The sequence below is a fragment of the Saccopteryx bilineata genome, chromosome 1 (genome assembly GCF_036850765.1).
Source record: "Saccopteryx bilineata isolate mSacBil1 chromosome 1, mSacBil1_pri_phased_curated, whole genome shotgun sequence".
NCBI classification, from domain to species: Eukaryota; Metazoa; Chordata; class Mammalia; order Chiroptera; family Emballonuridae; genus Saccopteryx; species Saccopteryx bilineata.
In genome coordinates this window covers 15,242,952-15,258,581 of record NC_089490.1, presented here as the reverse complement: position 1 = coordinate 15,258,581, position 15,630 = coordinate 15,242,952, and the positions used below count along the sequence as shown (strand labels likewise).

General features: G+C 47.1%; 1 protein-coding gene and 1 long non-coding RNA gene across 5 annotated transcripts in view; one reads left to right on the top strand and one right to left on the bottom strand.

Annotated features, from left to right (window-relative positions):
• RNF8 (ring finger protein 8) overlaps nt 1–6,123 on the bottom strand; it is a 45,973-nt gene extending 39,850 nt beyond the window's left edge. For all 4 annotated transcript variants that reach the window (XM_066239267.1, XM_066239342.1, XM_066239434.1 and 1 more), the window contains exon 1: nt 5,868–6,123. In XM_066239267.1, coding sequence (XP_066095364.1) covers nt 5,868–5,978 — 111 coding nt within the window. In that variant the 5' untranslated portion in view covers nt 5,979–6,123. The remainder of the gene's footprint in view (nt 1–5,867) is intronic.
• A 63-nt stretch (nt 6,124–6,186) lies between these two features.
• On the top strand, nt 6,187–14,908 carry LOC136310708 (uncharacterized). Its single transcript, XR_010726603.1, has 2 exons — nt 6,187–6,219; nt 14,074–14,908. It is a non-coding gene; the product is annotated as an uncharacterized lncRNA (long non-coding RNA).
• Nucleotides 14,909–15,630: the final 722 nt, after the last annotated feature.

Genomic DNA, 15,630 nt, shown 5'->3' with positions numbered 1-15,630 from the left:
CAGGTCAGGCCTGGATGCCATATTAAGAAAAATAAACTTTATTTCTATTACAGGGTTGAATCTAAGTATCATTTCCCAGTTCTATATATTATCACTGGAGCATATTAATTGCATTAGCTTTCACAGCAGATCTATCACACTGCCAAGGTATCCTTAGGCTTAGGAATGATTAAATTTCTTGGTCTGTCCCTCCCCCAAGAATTGCTATGCTAAATCATGTCTCTTCTGTCCTACACTTGACTAGTTGATAAATCTGGATTCAAGTGCAGGACCTTACATTAATTTCTATAAAAATTCATCTTGTTAGTTCACCCTATCACATGAGCTTGTCAAGACCTTTACGAATTTTTAATCGGCCATCAGACATACTCAATATTCCCTCCAACTTTGAGTTACCCACCAAAGTGATATGATGATCTCTGTACCTTCATTCAAGACACAGATACAAGACTGAAAGAGGAAGCAGCTAAAGGCAAAGCTCCCAGGAAAGCCTAGTAAACATTCTACCACACATTTATCTTTCTCACTATAAATTCCATCCACTGGCCCTGGCTCTGCCATGGGCACCACCAGAAAATCTCCAATTCCCCTCCCACCCGACAACTACAGTGTCTACCACGGCCTCTCTTTTCTTGGCCCTATGCTCCCTGTTACTGGATACACCCTTTAACCAAAGTCTTTGCTTCAAGCCCACATTTTCCACTTTGTCCACAAGGACAGCATGAGAACCCCTGGAAAGGGTTGCTTAAGAAGCCCCAATTCACGTCTATCATACTTTCCTGAGGGACCAGTCTAGTTTATTATAACCCCGTCAAGGAGGAAAATAAAACTCTTCTGAGACCCAGATCTTAGGAACCCCTGCTCGTTCTTATTGGGGCACAAGCCACCTCTTTAACGACCCATACCACTGCCCTACCTGGGAATAGGCCAAATGAGCTGTGGCGTTTGAAAAGCTGCCCTCTTTGCTCCTTCTGAAAACCTTTCAGGACCGTGTCCGCCCTTCCCAGTCCCTCAAAGACCCCACGACCCTTCCCACCCAGACTTAGTCTTCCCAACAGACGCCCTGCTCCGTAACTGGCGCCATCATCCAACCATCTGCTTAGCCCAAAACTCAGGAGCCACCTTTGATTCTTCTCTGTCCCTCATCCCCACATTCAAATCATGGGCAAATCCCACCGGCTGTAATTTGGTATGGCCCCAAGCTCGTCACTTCTCTCTCTATAGCCACCACCTTCCTCAGTCAGAACAACCTGGCCTCCCCTCCAGTTATGCTGCTCAGCTCCTGTGCTGGTCCTTCACACAGCAGCTGGAGTAGTCACGTAATAACTTGAAATCAGATCATTTCCTTTCCTTAAAATTCTCCAATGATCCAAACTTCCTTCCACAGCCTATAAGGCCCTGAATGGCCTAACCCCTTCCACCGCTAGTCTCTGGATCTCCTACGATGATCAGAAACACTCACTGCTCCCCAAGTTCTTTCCCTGTAGGCCCTACTTAGGACACTCTTCTCTCAGACATTTACACGGGCTCCTTCTCATCTTCCAAGTTTCAGCTCCTGGCAGGCCCACGCTGATTACCCTATCTAAAGTAGCGGCCTGCTCCCTCCTGCCCTCTGTCCCACCTCATCGCATTACTTTGTGTTATCAGCACGCACTTACCACAATCCGAAACTAACCTGTGTGTTTTATTTAATATAAATTTCATGAACAAAAACCTTATCTCTCTTGTGTACCACTGCATTTCTGGACCTGCATATTCTGTAAGTATCTGTGAAAGGATGTAATAGAGACCTTGCATATGTGCCCTCCCAAATTCTAAGATGGGTGATTTTTTTAGGTTAGAAGATGAAAACTGGGTTATTACAAGAAACTATGAGGCAGCAAACAGCCAGGACCTCTTACAATCTTTTCCCCCAAAGGCCTACATACTCACAATCTGACTGGTTCTCCTTTAAACTTCTAGTAACACCTCTACCAAAACCCTAAGTCCAAAGCTTTTCAGTTCTTTGACAGTTTGCCAGAAACTCCATTAACTATGGAAGTCCCTTTGAGTTAATATATATATATATCTGTTAAAAATAGAACATTTAAGGACTTAGCCATAGTCCATATTCAGTAAGAATTCCCATTTAGGTGAAATATAGAAACACCGTATCTCTGACCACAAAACGAGTTTTGTAAGATTTGCAGATGAGTAAATGAAAAGAGTTCTGTAAAGGCCATAAATACTGCCTAATGTCTAGTTCCGGAAAACCCTCAGGATGCTGCCTTAACCACTTCTGTAAAAGGCCAAAATAACCACTTTTTGTAACATGCTTCGCTGAACACTCTCTCCCCAGACTGTTTTGACGACAACCGCATGACTGTTTTGCTTCTGTTAACCTGCTTTGGCTAGGTCAGCAGTTCTCAACCTGTGGGTCGCGACCCCAGCGGGGTCGCCTAAAGCCATTGGAAAATACATAATGCATATCAGGTATTTACATTCCGAATCATAACTGTAGCAAAATTAGTTATTAAGTAGCAACCAAAATTATTTTTTGGTTTGGGGTCACCGCAACATGAGGAACTGTATTGCGGGGTCACGGCATTAGAAAGGTTGAGAACCACTGGGCTAGGTGCTCACCCCTTCCCCTCGCTTTTTGCCTTTAAAAGCAAACCCATGAGTTCGTTCAGGACAGCGAGTTCTTTAGGATGTGAATCCACTCGTGGTTGCAGCCATTAAAGACTTCTTAATCTGACTACTTGATTGTGTGGCAAAATGTTTGTTTCTGTGCTGTCCAGATATGACATAGTTAGCTTTATTTCTAACAAAAGAAATTTTCCATATTCCATTGTAACACTTGAGGGGAGACAGCCAGATTGCCGTTGTGAGTAGCCTAGGAAAAGTATTAGAGAAGGGAGGGGAGTGCCTCTTTCTGAAATTGCCTTCAATAGACTGGATCTTTCTAGAGAAGGAAGGAAACACTCTTTTATGTCCTTCCCTTCACTGTCTGGCCCTAACATTTACGTTAGTAAAGCACAGCTAACCAGTCTGCAGTGAGCTTACCTGGACCCCAGTATCATTCGTTAACACAAAATGAGCTTTCCCATGGGTGCTGAGTGCTAACAGACTGCCAGCTCCTTGGCTGGGGTTGCTGCCATTCGCTGCACACAGTTCTGCAGGGCTTGGAGTTTGCCGACATCATCCGTCAACCAGATCTTCGTGTCCTTCCGAACCTTCACTAACCCTAATCCTTTCTCCTGGGAATGACTCTCCTCCTGTTTCCCAGAGGACTAGCAAATAATTCTAGAACCAACCATCCTTTCCGTTTTACAACACTCTTAGTGCTGAAAGTTTCATGAAAACCAAACACAACAGAAGAAAAAGGGGAAAATTAAGATACTATGCTTTTTCCCAAAGGCCTAAATACTCATAGGGCCAGAAACTAGCTGGCTTGCAATAAAGCTAATTTGTTTTTCCAGAAAACTCCCTGGTTTAAGAAATGTAAAAACGTAAATTCAAGCAGATAATTTGCTACAGTATTCCCTATAGCGAAATGAGAGGAACCTTGCTTTATTATTTTATCCCTGAAATCTGAGACGGTGAGGGAACTGGCAAGGCAGGACACTGATCTTACTCCTCTGTCATAATTAAATGACATCAGCAGACCTCTTAAAATCATGTGCACATCAGCTTGTGCTATGGTCTGGGACCATTAGAATAAGTAAGACTTCATCTCTGGGCTTTGACTCAGGCCTCTCTTCCTACATACTGCATTTATGCTCCAACTAATTCCTAAGACCCCTCAACCTTGCATACTGCCAGACCTGGCCAGCCTCTCTGCCACAGGACTCTGAGACAAGCCAAACCTCCCACCTGTCCTCGCCATTCACTCGGGTTTCTGTGGGTCTCTCCCCAAAGAGGCGACCCCACACAAAATTATCTGACAGTTTAAAATGTGAACAGGACTGCTTTTTAGTCCTCTTGCCCTTGCCGCAGCTGTTCTCATTCTTTCTGTCCCTCCCCGCCCCATCACCAAGATTCCCAGTGGTACCAAGCTATTCAGAAGTAATAAATTAATCCACAGTAGTTTAATATGAAGAATGAGTTAACCTCTACAACCTTTATAGGATTGTATATGGGAGTATAGTATATGTAGGGCTCAGATTAGGTAATGACATGAAAGCCCAAATCTTATACAAAATATGGTTACTATTATGCAGGTGTTAGTATCTTCATTTGTGAAACTTCCCAAAGTGTATGACTTTGGAAAGGGCAGTGCACGTAAAGGTAAATGCTCATTCTCTAAGAATGAATGCTGCCTGACCAGGCAGTGGCGCAGTGGATAGAGCGTCGGACTGGGATGCGGAGGACCCAGGCTCGAGGCCAGCTTGAGTGTGGACTCATCTGGTTTAAGCAAAGCTCACCAGCTTGGAACCAAGGTCGCTGGCTTGAGCAAGGGGTTACTCGGTCTGCTGAAGGCCCACAGTCAAGGCATATATGAGAAAGCAATCAATGAACAACTAAGGTGTCGCATGAAAAACTAATGATTGATGCTTTTCGTCTCTCTCCGTTCCAGTCTGTCTATCCCTCTCTCTGACTCACTCTGTCTCTGTAAAAAAAAAAAAAAAAGAACAAACGCCTAATGTGGACTTTTAGGCACCCACACCTGGAGAGAAGAGAGATCTGTGAGAAGAGGTGTCTTCTAGACATTTTCCAAATCACAGCATACAAGTAAGTCACCCTTTATAAACCTCTAATCTAGCAACATTTAAGGCTGGACGTGAAGCCCTCAGCTGGATTGAGGAACCACTGCTCCAAGAGCACACTAAATAATCCCCATCTTGGCTCCTGATCATACAACCTGCCTCAATCTTTTCAGCCTGTGTCACTGTGTATGAAATCCTCTTTACCCATTCAAGCCATAAACTCTTTGAGAGCAGAAATCATTCTTATTAATACTTTGCTCCCTTATATATAGTACACTAAACAATGTAAGTGCTCAATAAATACGTGGGAGACTGAATTAGGGCTGTGTAGTTTATAGGAAAATCTAATTAAACATACATACATACTTACATACTAAAAGACTTCTTTATCTTTCATATAAATTATTTCCCAGACACAAATAGTTCCCAGTTACGACCAACTGGTCCCCACCCAGTTCTCCGAAAGCTGACCACCTCCTTCCTCTTCCACACTCCCCCCCTTTAGAACCACTGCCCCATTCCAAACGGCCCCAAAAGAAATTGCCTCACCTTCCCTCTGTTTTTTCTTACTTATGGCCACACTGGAAAACAATACAAGCAGCCTCTCCGGTGCTGAATCTCTCCCCCGGCTCAGCTCAGGGGGTGGCCCTCGGCAGTCCCGCGGCCCACAGGGTAAACGTGGCCCCACCCCGCAGCGCCCATTTTCCTTAAGAGGTGGAATGGAAGACGTTTCTCCGTTAAAGTTGGAGTATTTGGACCAACAACTCGCAACCATTTTCAAAACAAACTGGAGAAAGTTCACGCTCTCCGTGTAAGTTGGGCTTCCAGCCCCGCCGCTCGCGCGGGGGACTCCGCGCGACCCCACGGAGGCTGCCGGGTCTCCGCTCCCCTCCCCCCGCCCCCTTCCCGCCCCGCGCTCCCTGACTCGCCCGCAGGTCCGGGCCGCCATCCGCGAAGTCTCCTTCCCTCCCCCACGGACCCTGCCGCCCCTCCGCCGCCCCATCCGCTCGCCCCGCACCTCTTCCTGCGGCGGCCGTGGCCCGGCGGCGGGGCTGGGAGGGAGGGCGGTCGCCCGCGCGGCGCGCCCCCGCCCCGCCCCGCCCTCGCCCCCGGGCCGGACGCCCGGCTCCCCGCAGGCCGCGCTTCCTCCCGCTGCCCCGGCCGCGGCCTCCCGCTCACCTCCTGCCCCTCCTCCAGCAGCAGCCACTCGGCGTCCAGCCCCACGCGCCGCAGGCACCAGCTGCGGCCCCCGAGGCGCCCCCTCGGAGCCCGGAAGCCGGGCTCCCCCATAGCACCCTCGGCCCTGGGGCGCGGTCGGTCAGCACTCAGCCAGAACCCGACCCAGCGGCTGGCCGCCCCTCGGCCTCTTTGACAACTCCATTACAAGTACACAGCAGACAGAAGCAATCGCTGCGCGCTCGCGCTCCACGCGCACTCTCGCTCGGCTCGGCGCTCTGCCCGCCCCGCCGGCCGGCGGAGCCACTGCGCCTGCGCGGCAGGAAGGCGGCGGCCTGGCTCGGCAGGTGTGTGGGTCGCAGGCTGAGGTGGGCGTGGGGGTCCGGGCGGAGCAATCTAACTTCCTCGTCTCACTTCCCTCGCCTTTTCTGGAACCACTAACCCTCGTCCTACCCGCCTTAATGTGTGAATCTCTTCTCACCCTTCCTCTTTCTATTTATTTATTTATTTTTACATTTTGTTTTATGGCGATTTCCGTGTTTAAACCTATAGCCACCTTTTAAATGACCTTAAGCTTGTGATAGTTTTTAAATGTTAAGTTTGTTCCTAAAGAGCATCTATTTTGCATGACCTTTTACTACCTGACTCTTTTGTTTTATTTTTAATATATGAAACTTAAGTTAGGCTAGTCTATCGAGACAGAAGTCAGTTTCTTGGGGTTAGGTGTGCGAGCCAGGATGGAATGCAGGTAGAAGAGAGAATTTTGGAAGGTGATGGAAGTTTTCTAAAACTGGATTGTAGTTATGATTGCACAGTTGTATACATTACTAAAATGTCAGTGACACTCCCAGTGGATGGATTTTATGGCATGTAAATTAACCTCAATAAAGCTGTCACACACACACACACACACACACACACACACTCACACTCTTCCTGACCTGTGGTGGTACAGTGGATAAAGCATCGACCTAGAATGCTAAGGCCACCGGTTTGAAGCCCTGGGCTTGCCTGGTCAAGGCACTACCAGTTGATGCTTCCTGCCCCTCCCCCCTTCTCTCTCTCTCTAAAATCAATTTAAAAAACAAAACAAAACACTCAAACTCGCCCTTTGATTCTCCAATGTAGTGTGCGTGGTAGCTGCCCCAGTAGAGAGCTCATCTGTGATAATCAGTGCCTCCTTTTGTCTTTTCAATTTCCCAGTATCTGCTAAACAATTTTATTAAATCCTATTGGGAGAAAATACACATACTGTACTAAGTAAATTATACAAAGTACAATACCAAATGGCTAACATTTATGGAGAGCTAGGTGCTAAGTACTGGGCCAAGCTGCCTACATACTTTATCTTAGTAGTTTGCACCTCACCAACATGATGATAGTGGTTACAATGATAATGCCTACTTTAGGGATAAGAAAGGAGGCACAAAGAGGTTTAGAAATCTCTCCCAAGTAAGAAAAGTGGAGCCTGACTAGGCGGTGGCGCAGTGGATAGAGCGTCGGACTGGGATGCGGAAGACCCAGGTTTGAGATCCCGAGCTCACCATCTTGAGCACGGGCTCATCTGGTTTGAGCAAAAGCCCACCAGCTTGAACCCAAGGTCGCTGGCTCTAGCAAGGGGTTACTCGGTCTGCTGAAGGCCCGCGGTCAAGGCACATATGAGAAAGCAATCAGTGAACAACTGAGGTGTTGCAACTCACAATGAAAAACTAATGATTGATGCTTCTCATCTCTCTCCGTTCCTGTCTGTCTGTCCCTGTCTATCCCTCTCTCTGACTCACTCTCTGTCTCTGTAAAAAATAAGTAAATAAATAAAATTTAAAAAAAAAAGAAAAAAGAAAAGTGGAGTAGGTCTATTTCCAGAACATAATTTCCTAACCATGGCTGCAACTCCCCACCATGGGGTGTGCTGTCAGATCAACGATTTCGGCCTGTGATGTCACAAAGGGGGGTCAGGAAAAATTGGTGGGTGCCATAACCGCACCCTCAGACGTTTCCCTAAGCTTTGGATGGGTGTCTGCAGGTGCCTACACCTCACCTTAGTGTTCTGGAACTAAGGAAGAGCAAGTGCACCAAGAAGCGATCCCTGCATTTCCCTGGTGTATCTCCTTAGGCTCTTCTTGGCTGTTACAAAGTCCCAGACTTTTCTCCTTTTGATGACTTTGACAATAACTGGCCAGGTATTTTGTAGAATATCCCTGTGGGGCAGCTGTGTTAGGCTTGCTCGCTGGTGTACCAGCTGCAAACACTTTGCTTGATTAGTGCGTGAGCACGTGGCAGAGGCACGTGTGCAGAGCCTATATAAAGCTACGGGTGCTTATGCTGGAGAGAGATGAAAGATGGGAGATTGCGGATGCACAGGCTGCCTGCCTGTCCCTGTGAGGGGCCGTCTTGCTGTTTGTTTGCCTGAGAGGCGGTTTCCTCTGCCTGTGTGCTTGTCCGCCGCTGTGACACTTTATTAAAATGGCCCGATGCTTTTCTGGCTCTGCAGTTTTTCTACCACCTGCTTAGATCCAATGTGGACCTGCCTGGCCTTGGCCACAGGCATTACAGTCCCTCAACTAGGATGTTTCTGATGTTTTTCTTGTCATTAGACTGGGACTATAGGTTTTGGGGAGGTGGGCCACAAAGGTAAAATGCCATTCTAATCAGGTCATATTAAGGATACAAGATATCAACAGAAACAACCATTGTTATGTTCATCTTGATCACGGGTGTGGTGGGGGTAGGAAGGTGGGGCTCACGACTCCACATCCTCACTCATTCTACCTTCTCCCTTATTTATTCTACCACCATCTCCTCTCCACCCACCCCAAATGTAAGACTGTGCTGAGGTAATCAGGGAAAGATGTCTTTTATTTAACGGGAAATGGTTTAGAAAAACAGAAGTAGGCATGGAGAGGAAAATGGACTGTCTGCTTTGGACAGGCTGTGTATTAAGTGCTATTTTCTGTAAACACAGGATTTCAAGTATGGAGTGAGATATTTCTGGTACCTTTATTCAAGTTCATTATATTTTGGAAGTAGTTATAATGAGTCATCAAGTTTATCATATTGTAGAGGTATCTGTAGTCAGTAATTAAGGAGGATGTTTTAGACTCTAAAGTACCTCTAAAATTTAGAGGTACTTGAAATTAGTACTGGAGGGAATCACATCATTCTTTTTGGTTGCAGCCCTTCCTGTCTCTTTATGCATTCACATCCTTTAACTTGCCAAGGATCAGTATCCAGTTCAAATATTTATCACCCATCTGATTTTATTGAGGAGGGGGGGGTGGAAGGAGGGAAGAAGACGGAGGGAGAGAAAAAGGCATGGGAATCAGGCATCAATAATTATTACTGCCTTGCTTTTCTCTCACTGCAGATTTGGCTTCAGGCTGTTTATTTTTGCAAGCAATACAGGGTATCAAGTGTGTAATATAAATTAGGCACGGGGTTACTTACACCTGAACCAGCAGCGGGATTCCAATAATGTAACAACTGGTTCTCTGCCCTAATGACCATTTTAAGTATAAAAAATTGATATACCAAAAAGTATTTATTATTTCATGCATTTAATACTTAAGAACAATAAAAGGTACACAAAACTAGATTATTATAAGAAAGACAAAAACAATAAAACTTTTATTGATATTTCCATATTGATTTTTTTTTCAGGCTTTTTATTTTTTTATTTTATTTATTCATTTTTAGAGAGGAGAGAGAGACAGAGAGGGAGAGAGAGGAGAGAGAGACAAGGGGGGAGGAGCTGGAAGCATCAACTCCCATATGTGCCTTGACCGGGCAAGCCCAGGGTTTCAAACCAGCGACCTCAGCATTTACAGGTCGACGCTTTATCCACTGCGCCACCACAGGTCAGGCCTCCATATTGATTCTTGATTGGCATCCTCACTTGCAATTTTTTCACCTATGGACGGAATGAACATGACTACGGGTGCTTAGAATACGCTGTTGCGCAGATGAACATTAAAGAAGAGTCAGGAATGTTAATTTGTGATTTCCACATTGGACAGCTGCCCAGGCACCCACCTTAGAGAGAGCCCTGATGACAAGTTCCATTTTAACAACCGGTTCACAGAATTCTACAAAAAATTAGGTATCGGTTCTGCTGAACAGGTGTGAATCGGCTGAATCTCACCACTGACCTGAACCACACAGCTCTGAGTTGGCTATTTTTGGACTATAGAAATCACAAAGATCCCTAACTCGATCTACCTTTGTCCAGGACTGGGGAAAGGGGGACAGGGGAATGTCTCTCATAGGGGGAACCCTGAGTTCTATAATCTAAGGTTATAACGCAATTCGCATCAAGTTTTGAACTTACCCATTTACTGCCCTATCAGCTCTGGTGTTTATTATTTGGGATTTGTTAAAATGTGCTTAGATTTATTTCAGCTGGTGGCAGGCTTCTCTCTCCCGTTTCGGTGATAATGTTTAGAGCGGTGTTTTTCAAACTCAGGTGAACACGCAGTAATGAGTGTTGACAAGCATTACTGAAAAATGGAACGCAATAGAACAGGTCAGGGGCCATGGCACACGGTGAGGGTAAGTGTTGTGAGTGAAACGCTGGTCCTGTTTGTGTGTGTCTGTTCGCCTGTGCGCTGGGCTCAGTGTAAGATGTGCTTTTTACTGTAGGTGGTGGTCAAACACGTTTGGAGGATTTCTGGTGCTAAGACAAGGTGGAGAGAGCTCACCACAGCCTCTCTGGGACACCATTCTGGTCAGAACACCTGAGAACTCTAAAAAATAAACACGCGGGCAGCTGTGGCCGGGGGAATCAACCTTGAAGAATCTGTGGGGGGAGGGGGTGGCAATTCTCAAACTTTTTTCTTTTCTCTCACCGCCTTGGACCAGAGAGTAGGGGCGGGGGGCAGCATAGCAGCAGAGGCAGCAAAAACTCTAGGAGAAAAACCTCAGCCCTGGCTGGTTGGCTCAACGGTAGAGCGTCGGCCTAGCGTGCGGAGGACCCGGGTTCGATTCCCGGCCAGGGCACACAGGAGAAGCGCCCATTTGCTTCTCCACCCCTCCGCCGCGCCTTCCTCTCTGTCTCTCTCTTCCCCTCCCGCAGCCAAGGCTCCATTGGAGCAAAAATGGCCCGGGCGCTGGGGTTGGCTCTGTGGCCTCTGCCTCAGGTGCTAGAGTGGCTCTGGTCGCAACATGGCGACGCCCCGGAGGGGCAGAGCATCGCCCCCTGGTGGGCAGAGCGTCGCCCCATGGTGGGCGTGCCGGGTGGATCCCGGTTGGGCGCATGCGGGAGTCTGTCTGACTGTCTTTCCCTGTTTCCAACTTCAGAAAAATGCAAAAAAAGAAAAACCTCAAAGAAAACAACTCTCATTTTTTTCTCTTTGACTCACACTTCTGACACTGTGTGTGCATCTGTGTGTGTGTGCATCTGTGTGTGTGTGTAACTCTGAACATCAACTGTCCTACAATTTAGTTTTGACACTAATTACCTGGCATTGGCATTGTGCAGACCCTACAGGTCAGGCCCATAGGACCCCCTCCCTCCAGATGCCAGTCACGAGTCCCACAGTGTCACCTGTGCTTCTGACCAATTGGCTACAAATGGGAGTTCCCATAACCCTTTCCTCAGGTTGGATAATTTACTATAACAACTCACAGAACTCAGAGAAACACTTATACATTTACTGGTTTACTGTAAAGGAACAGCCAGATAAAGAGGTACACAGGGGCCCTGGCTGGTTGGCTCAGTGGAAAGAGTGTCGGCCTGGCGTATGGATGTCCCAGGTTCAGTCCCAGGTCGGGGCACACAGGAGAAGCAACCATCTGCTTCTCGTCCCCTCCCCCCTCCCCTTCTCTCTTTCTTCCCCACCCGCAGGCCAGTGGCTTGGCTGGTCTCAGCGTTGGCCTCAGGTGTTGAGGATAGCTCCATTGATTTGAGCATTGGCCCCAGATGAGGTTGGCCCAGACGCTGGATCCTGGTTGGGGTGCATGCAGGAGTCTGCATCTCTATCTCCCCGATCTCTCACTTAAAAAAAAAACAGGTACACAGAGTGGGGTCCGGAGGGTCCTCAGCACAGGAGCCTCAGCCCCTGTGGAGTCGGCATGCCCAGTCCCCCGGCACGTGGGTGTGTTCACGAACCACAAACTCTCTGAACCTCTTCGGTAAGGGTTCTTTTGTTTGGTTTTTTTATTTTTTTATTTTTCTGAAGCTGGAAATGGGGAGAGACAGTCAGACTCCCGCATGCGCCCGACCGGGATCCACCCGGCACACCCACCAGGGGGCGATGCTCTGCCCCACCGGGGCGTCGCTCTGTCGCAACCAGAGCCACTCTAGCGCCTGGGGCAGAGGCCAAGGAGCCATCCCCAGCGCCCGGGCTATCTTTGCTCCAATGGAGCCTTGGCTGTGGGAGGGGAAGAGAGAGACAGAGAGGAAGGGGGGGGGTGGAGAAGCAAATGGGCGCTTCTCCTATGTGCCCTGGCCGGGAATCGAACCCGGGTCCCCCGCACGCCAGGCTGACGCTCTACTGCTGAGCCAACCGGCCAGGGTCTTGTTTGTTTTTTAATGGAGGACTTGGGGCAAGAGCCCATACAAGTCAGAGTTAGGGAGGGGGGAATTGCAATGAAACTTTTTTTCTCTCCCAGCCCTTTCTCAAAGGCAGGCCTCAGTTACGGAGCAGTGGTGGTAACAGCATGGGCAGACACTTCAAGAGGAACACGGTCTTTCTGGCTCGTTGACAAGGAAACGGCCCAAGTGCAGGGGAGCGCAGAGGGGAGCCAGCTAGGGAAGGGGAGCCCCTCGTCTGTGTGCAACACGGCACAAGGTCTGCACAGTCACAACAAACCCGAAGTTCTTCAGAGCAAAGCCTCTGAAAGACTAAAATGCCGTTGGAACAGTGGCCCACAGAAGACGGGACAGAACTTGCGTTTGAACAGGACTGATGGCCTGCTAACCAAACAAAACCGCTTCCTAGAGCAGGGGTCAGCAGATGGCTTCCATAAGGGTCAGAGAGCCAGTAGGTCAGGCTCTGGGGGCCATGTGGTCCCTCACAACCACAGTTCTGCCGTTGGGGTGCCAATGAAGCCACACACGTGTGAGCAAACAGGCATGGCTTCTTCCAATAAAACCTTTTTCTTTTAATGCCAAAACCCGGGACAACACAACTTTATTTCTAAAAACAGTAGAAAGGTTGGATTTGATCCAAAGGCCATAGTTTTCTGACCCCTGCTCCAGAGGGTTTTGGTAAGACCCAGAGTGTCACACATTATATTCAAAACATCTCAGACACAATAAAAAATTACCCAACAGGCAAAGACCTAGGAGAATGTGATGAATGTCTATGAGATGAGAGGCTAGAAAGAGGCCATCCCCAATGGGATCCAGTCTGGAATGATCAGACGAAGATGTAAAACAGGTGTGATAACTGTGCTCCGTGATGTAAAAGTAAGCATACCTGAAACGAAGGGAAAGACAGTAGTTCTCAGCAGAGAACCAGTGGCACTGAAAAGAACCAAGTGGATACACTGGAACCAAAGCCCACAATATTGGAAATAAAAATAACTAAAAAAAATCACTGTATGGGCTTAATAACAGAATGGAGATGACAGAAAAGGAGTTAATGAACTTGATGACAGATGAAGAGACAATACTCTGGAGAATGGGGGGGGGAAAGCCTGAGGAAATAATGAACAGAGACTGAGGGACTGTGGATCCAACATTCATATCATCGGAGTCCGGGGGAACAGTGAGAGATTGGCATGGGGTGTGTGTGTGTGTGGGGGGGAACACACCCAGACACATATTTGAGGAAATAATAGCTAAAAGCTTCTCAAATTTAGTGAAAGACAAAACATTATAGATTCAAGAAACTCAGCAGCCTGACCAGTAGTGGTGCAGTAAACAGAGCATCAACTGGGGATGCTAAGGAGGTCCCAGGTTCAAAACCCCCTGAGCGTGGGCTCACCAGCTTGAGCACAGGGTCACCAGCTTGAGTGTGGGATCATCAACATGATTTGGGCTTGAGCCCAAAGCTTGCTGGCTTGAAGCCCAAGGTCGCTGGCTTGAGCCCAAAGGTCACTGGCTTGAAGTCCAAGGTCGCTGGTTAGTACAAGGGGTCACTGGCTTGGCTGGACCCCCTGGTCAAGGCACGTATGAGAAGTAATCAATGAACGACTGAAGTGATGCAACTATGAGTTGATGCTTCTCATTTCCTTGTCTCTCTCTCTCTCTCTCTCTCTCAGGAAAAAGAAAATTAAAAAAAAAAGTGGAGCAACAAATTGATGTTTCTCTCTCCCTTCTTCTTAAAAAAAAGAAAGGAGCCTGACCAGGCAGTGGTGCAGTGGATAGAGCGTCGGACTGGGATGCGGAAGTACCCAGGTTCGAGACCCCGAGGTCGCACGCGGGCTCATCTGGCTTGAGCAAAGAGCTCACCAGCTTGGACCCAGGGTCACTGGCTCCAGCAGGGGGTTACTCGGTCTGCTGAAGGCCCGCGGTCAAGGCACATGTGAGAAAGCAATCAATGAACAACTAAGAAGTCGCAATGCGCAACGAGAAACTGATGATTGATGCTTCTCATCTCTCTCTGTTCCTGTCTGTCCCTGTCTATCTCTGCCTCTGTAAAATAAAATAAAATAAAATAAAATAAAATAAAATAAAATAAAATAAACAAAATAAAAAAATAAAAATAAATAAATAAAAAAAAGAAAGGAAACTCAGCAAATCCCAAATAGGATAAATGCAAAAAAACAAAAACCTCCAAAACACACACACACACACACACACAGCCCACACTCAGACATATAATCAAACTTCTAAAACCCAAAGAAAAAGGTAAAAAAAATCTTAAAAGCAGTCTGAGAAACAATACGGTGGTTCATCAGAATATTAAAAAATAGAATTACTATATGATTCAGCAAGTGGACTTCTGGGTATATACCCAGAAGAACAGAAAGGGTCTCAAAGAGGTATTTATACACCCACGAGCATAGCATTATTCACAATAGCCAGAAATGGAAATAAGCCAACTAACCATCGACAGACGGAGGGAAAAACAAAGTGTGGTGTATACACACGATGGAACATCATTCAGCTTTAAAAAAGGAAGGGAATTGACCTGTGGTGGCACAGTGGATAAAGCGTCGACCTGGAAATGCTGAGGTCGCCGGTTTGAAACCCTGGGCTTGCCTGGTCAAGGCACATATGGGAGTTGATGCTTCCAGTTCCTCCCCCCTTCTCTCTGTCTCTCTCTCCTCTCTCTCCCTCTCTGTCTCTCTCTCTCCTCTCTAAAAATGAATAAATTTTTTAAAAAAGGGAAGGGAATTCTGATAGACGCTATAAACATGGATGAAGCTGAGGACACGTGCTAAATGAAACGAACCAGATACAAAAAGACAAATAATTCATGACTCCACCTACATGAGGGACCTACGGTGGTCATAGGGGGCTGCTGTGTACCTGGCCCAGAGCTCCGGTTTTGCAAGAAGAAGAGTTCTGGAGGCAAAATGGTGATAGTTGCAAACAATGTAAGTATACTTAACACTACTGAACCGTACACTTAAAGATGATTAAAACGGCACATTTTGCCACAATTTTCAGAAAAGCAGTTTGAGAAAAATGATGACTCAAATACCAAACAAAGGTTTCGATGACTCTGGACTTCTCATTAGAAACTGTGGAAGCATTCTCATTGGAAACGATGGAACATTTTCAAAGTGCCAAAAGAAAATAACTGTATCCAGAGAAAACATATACAAGGATGCAGGCAAAGTGAAGACAGTTATCAGAGGAAGGCCGATGAAGAGAACT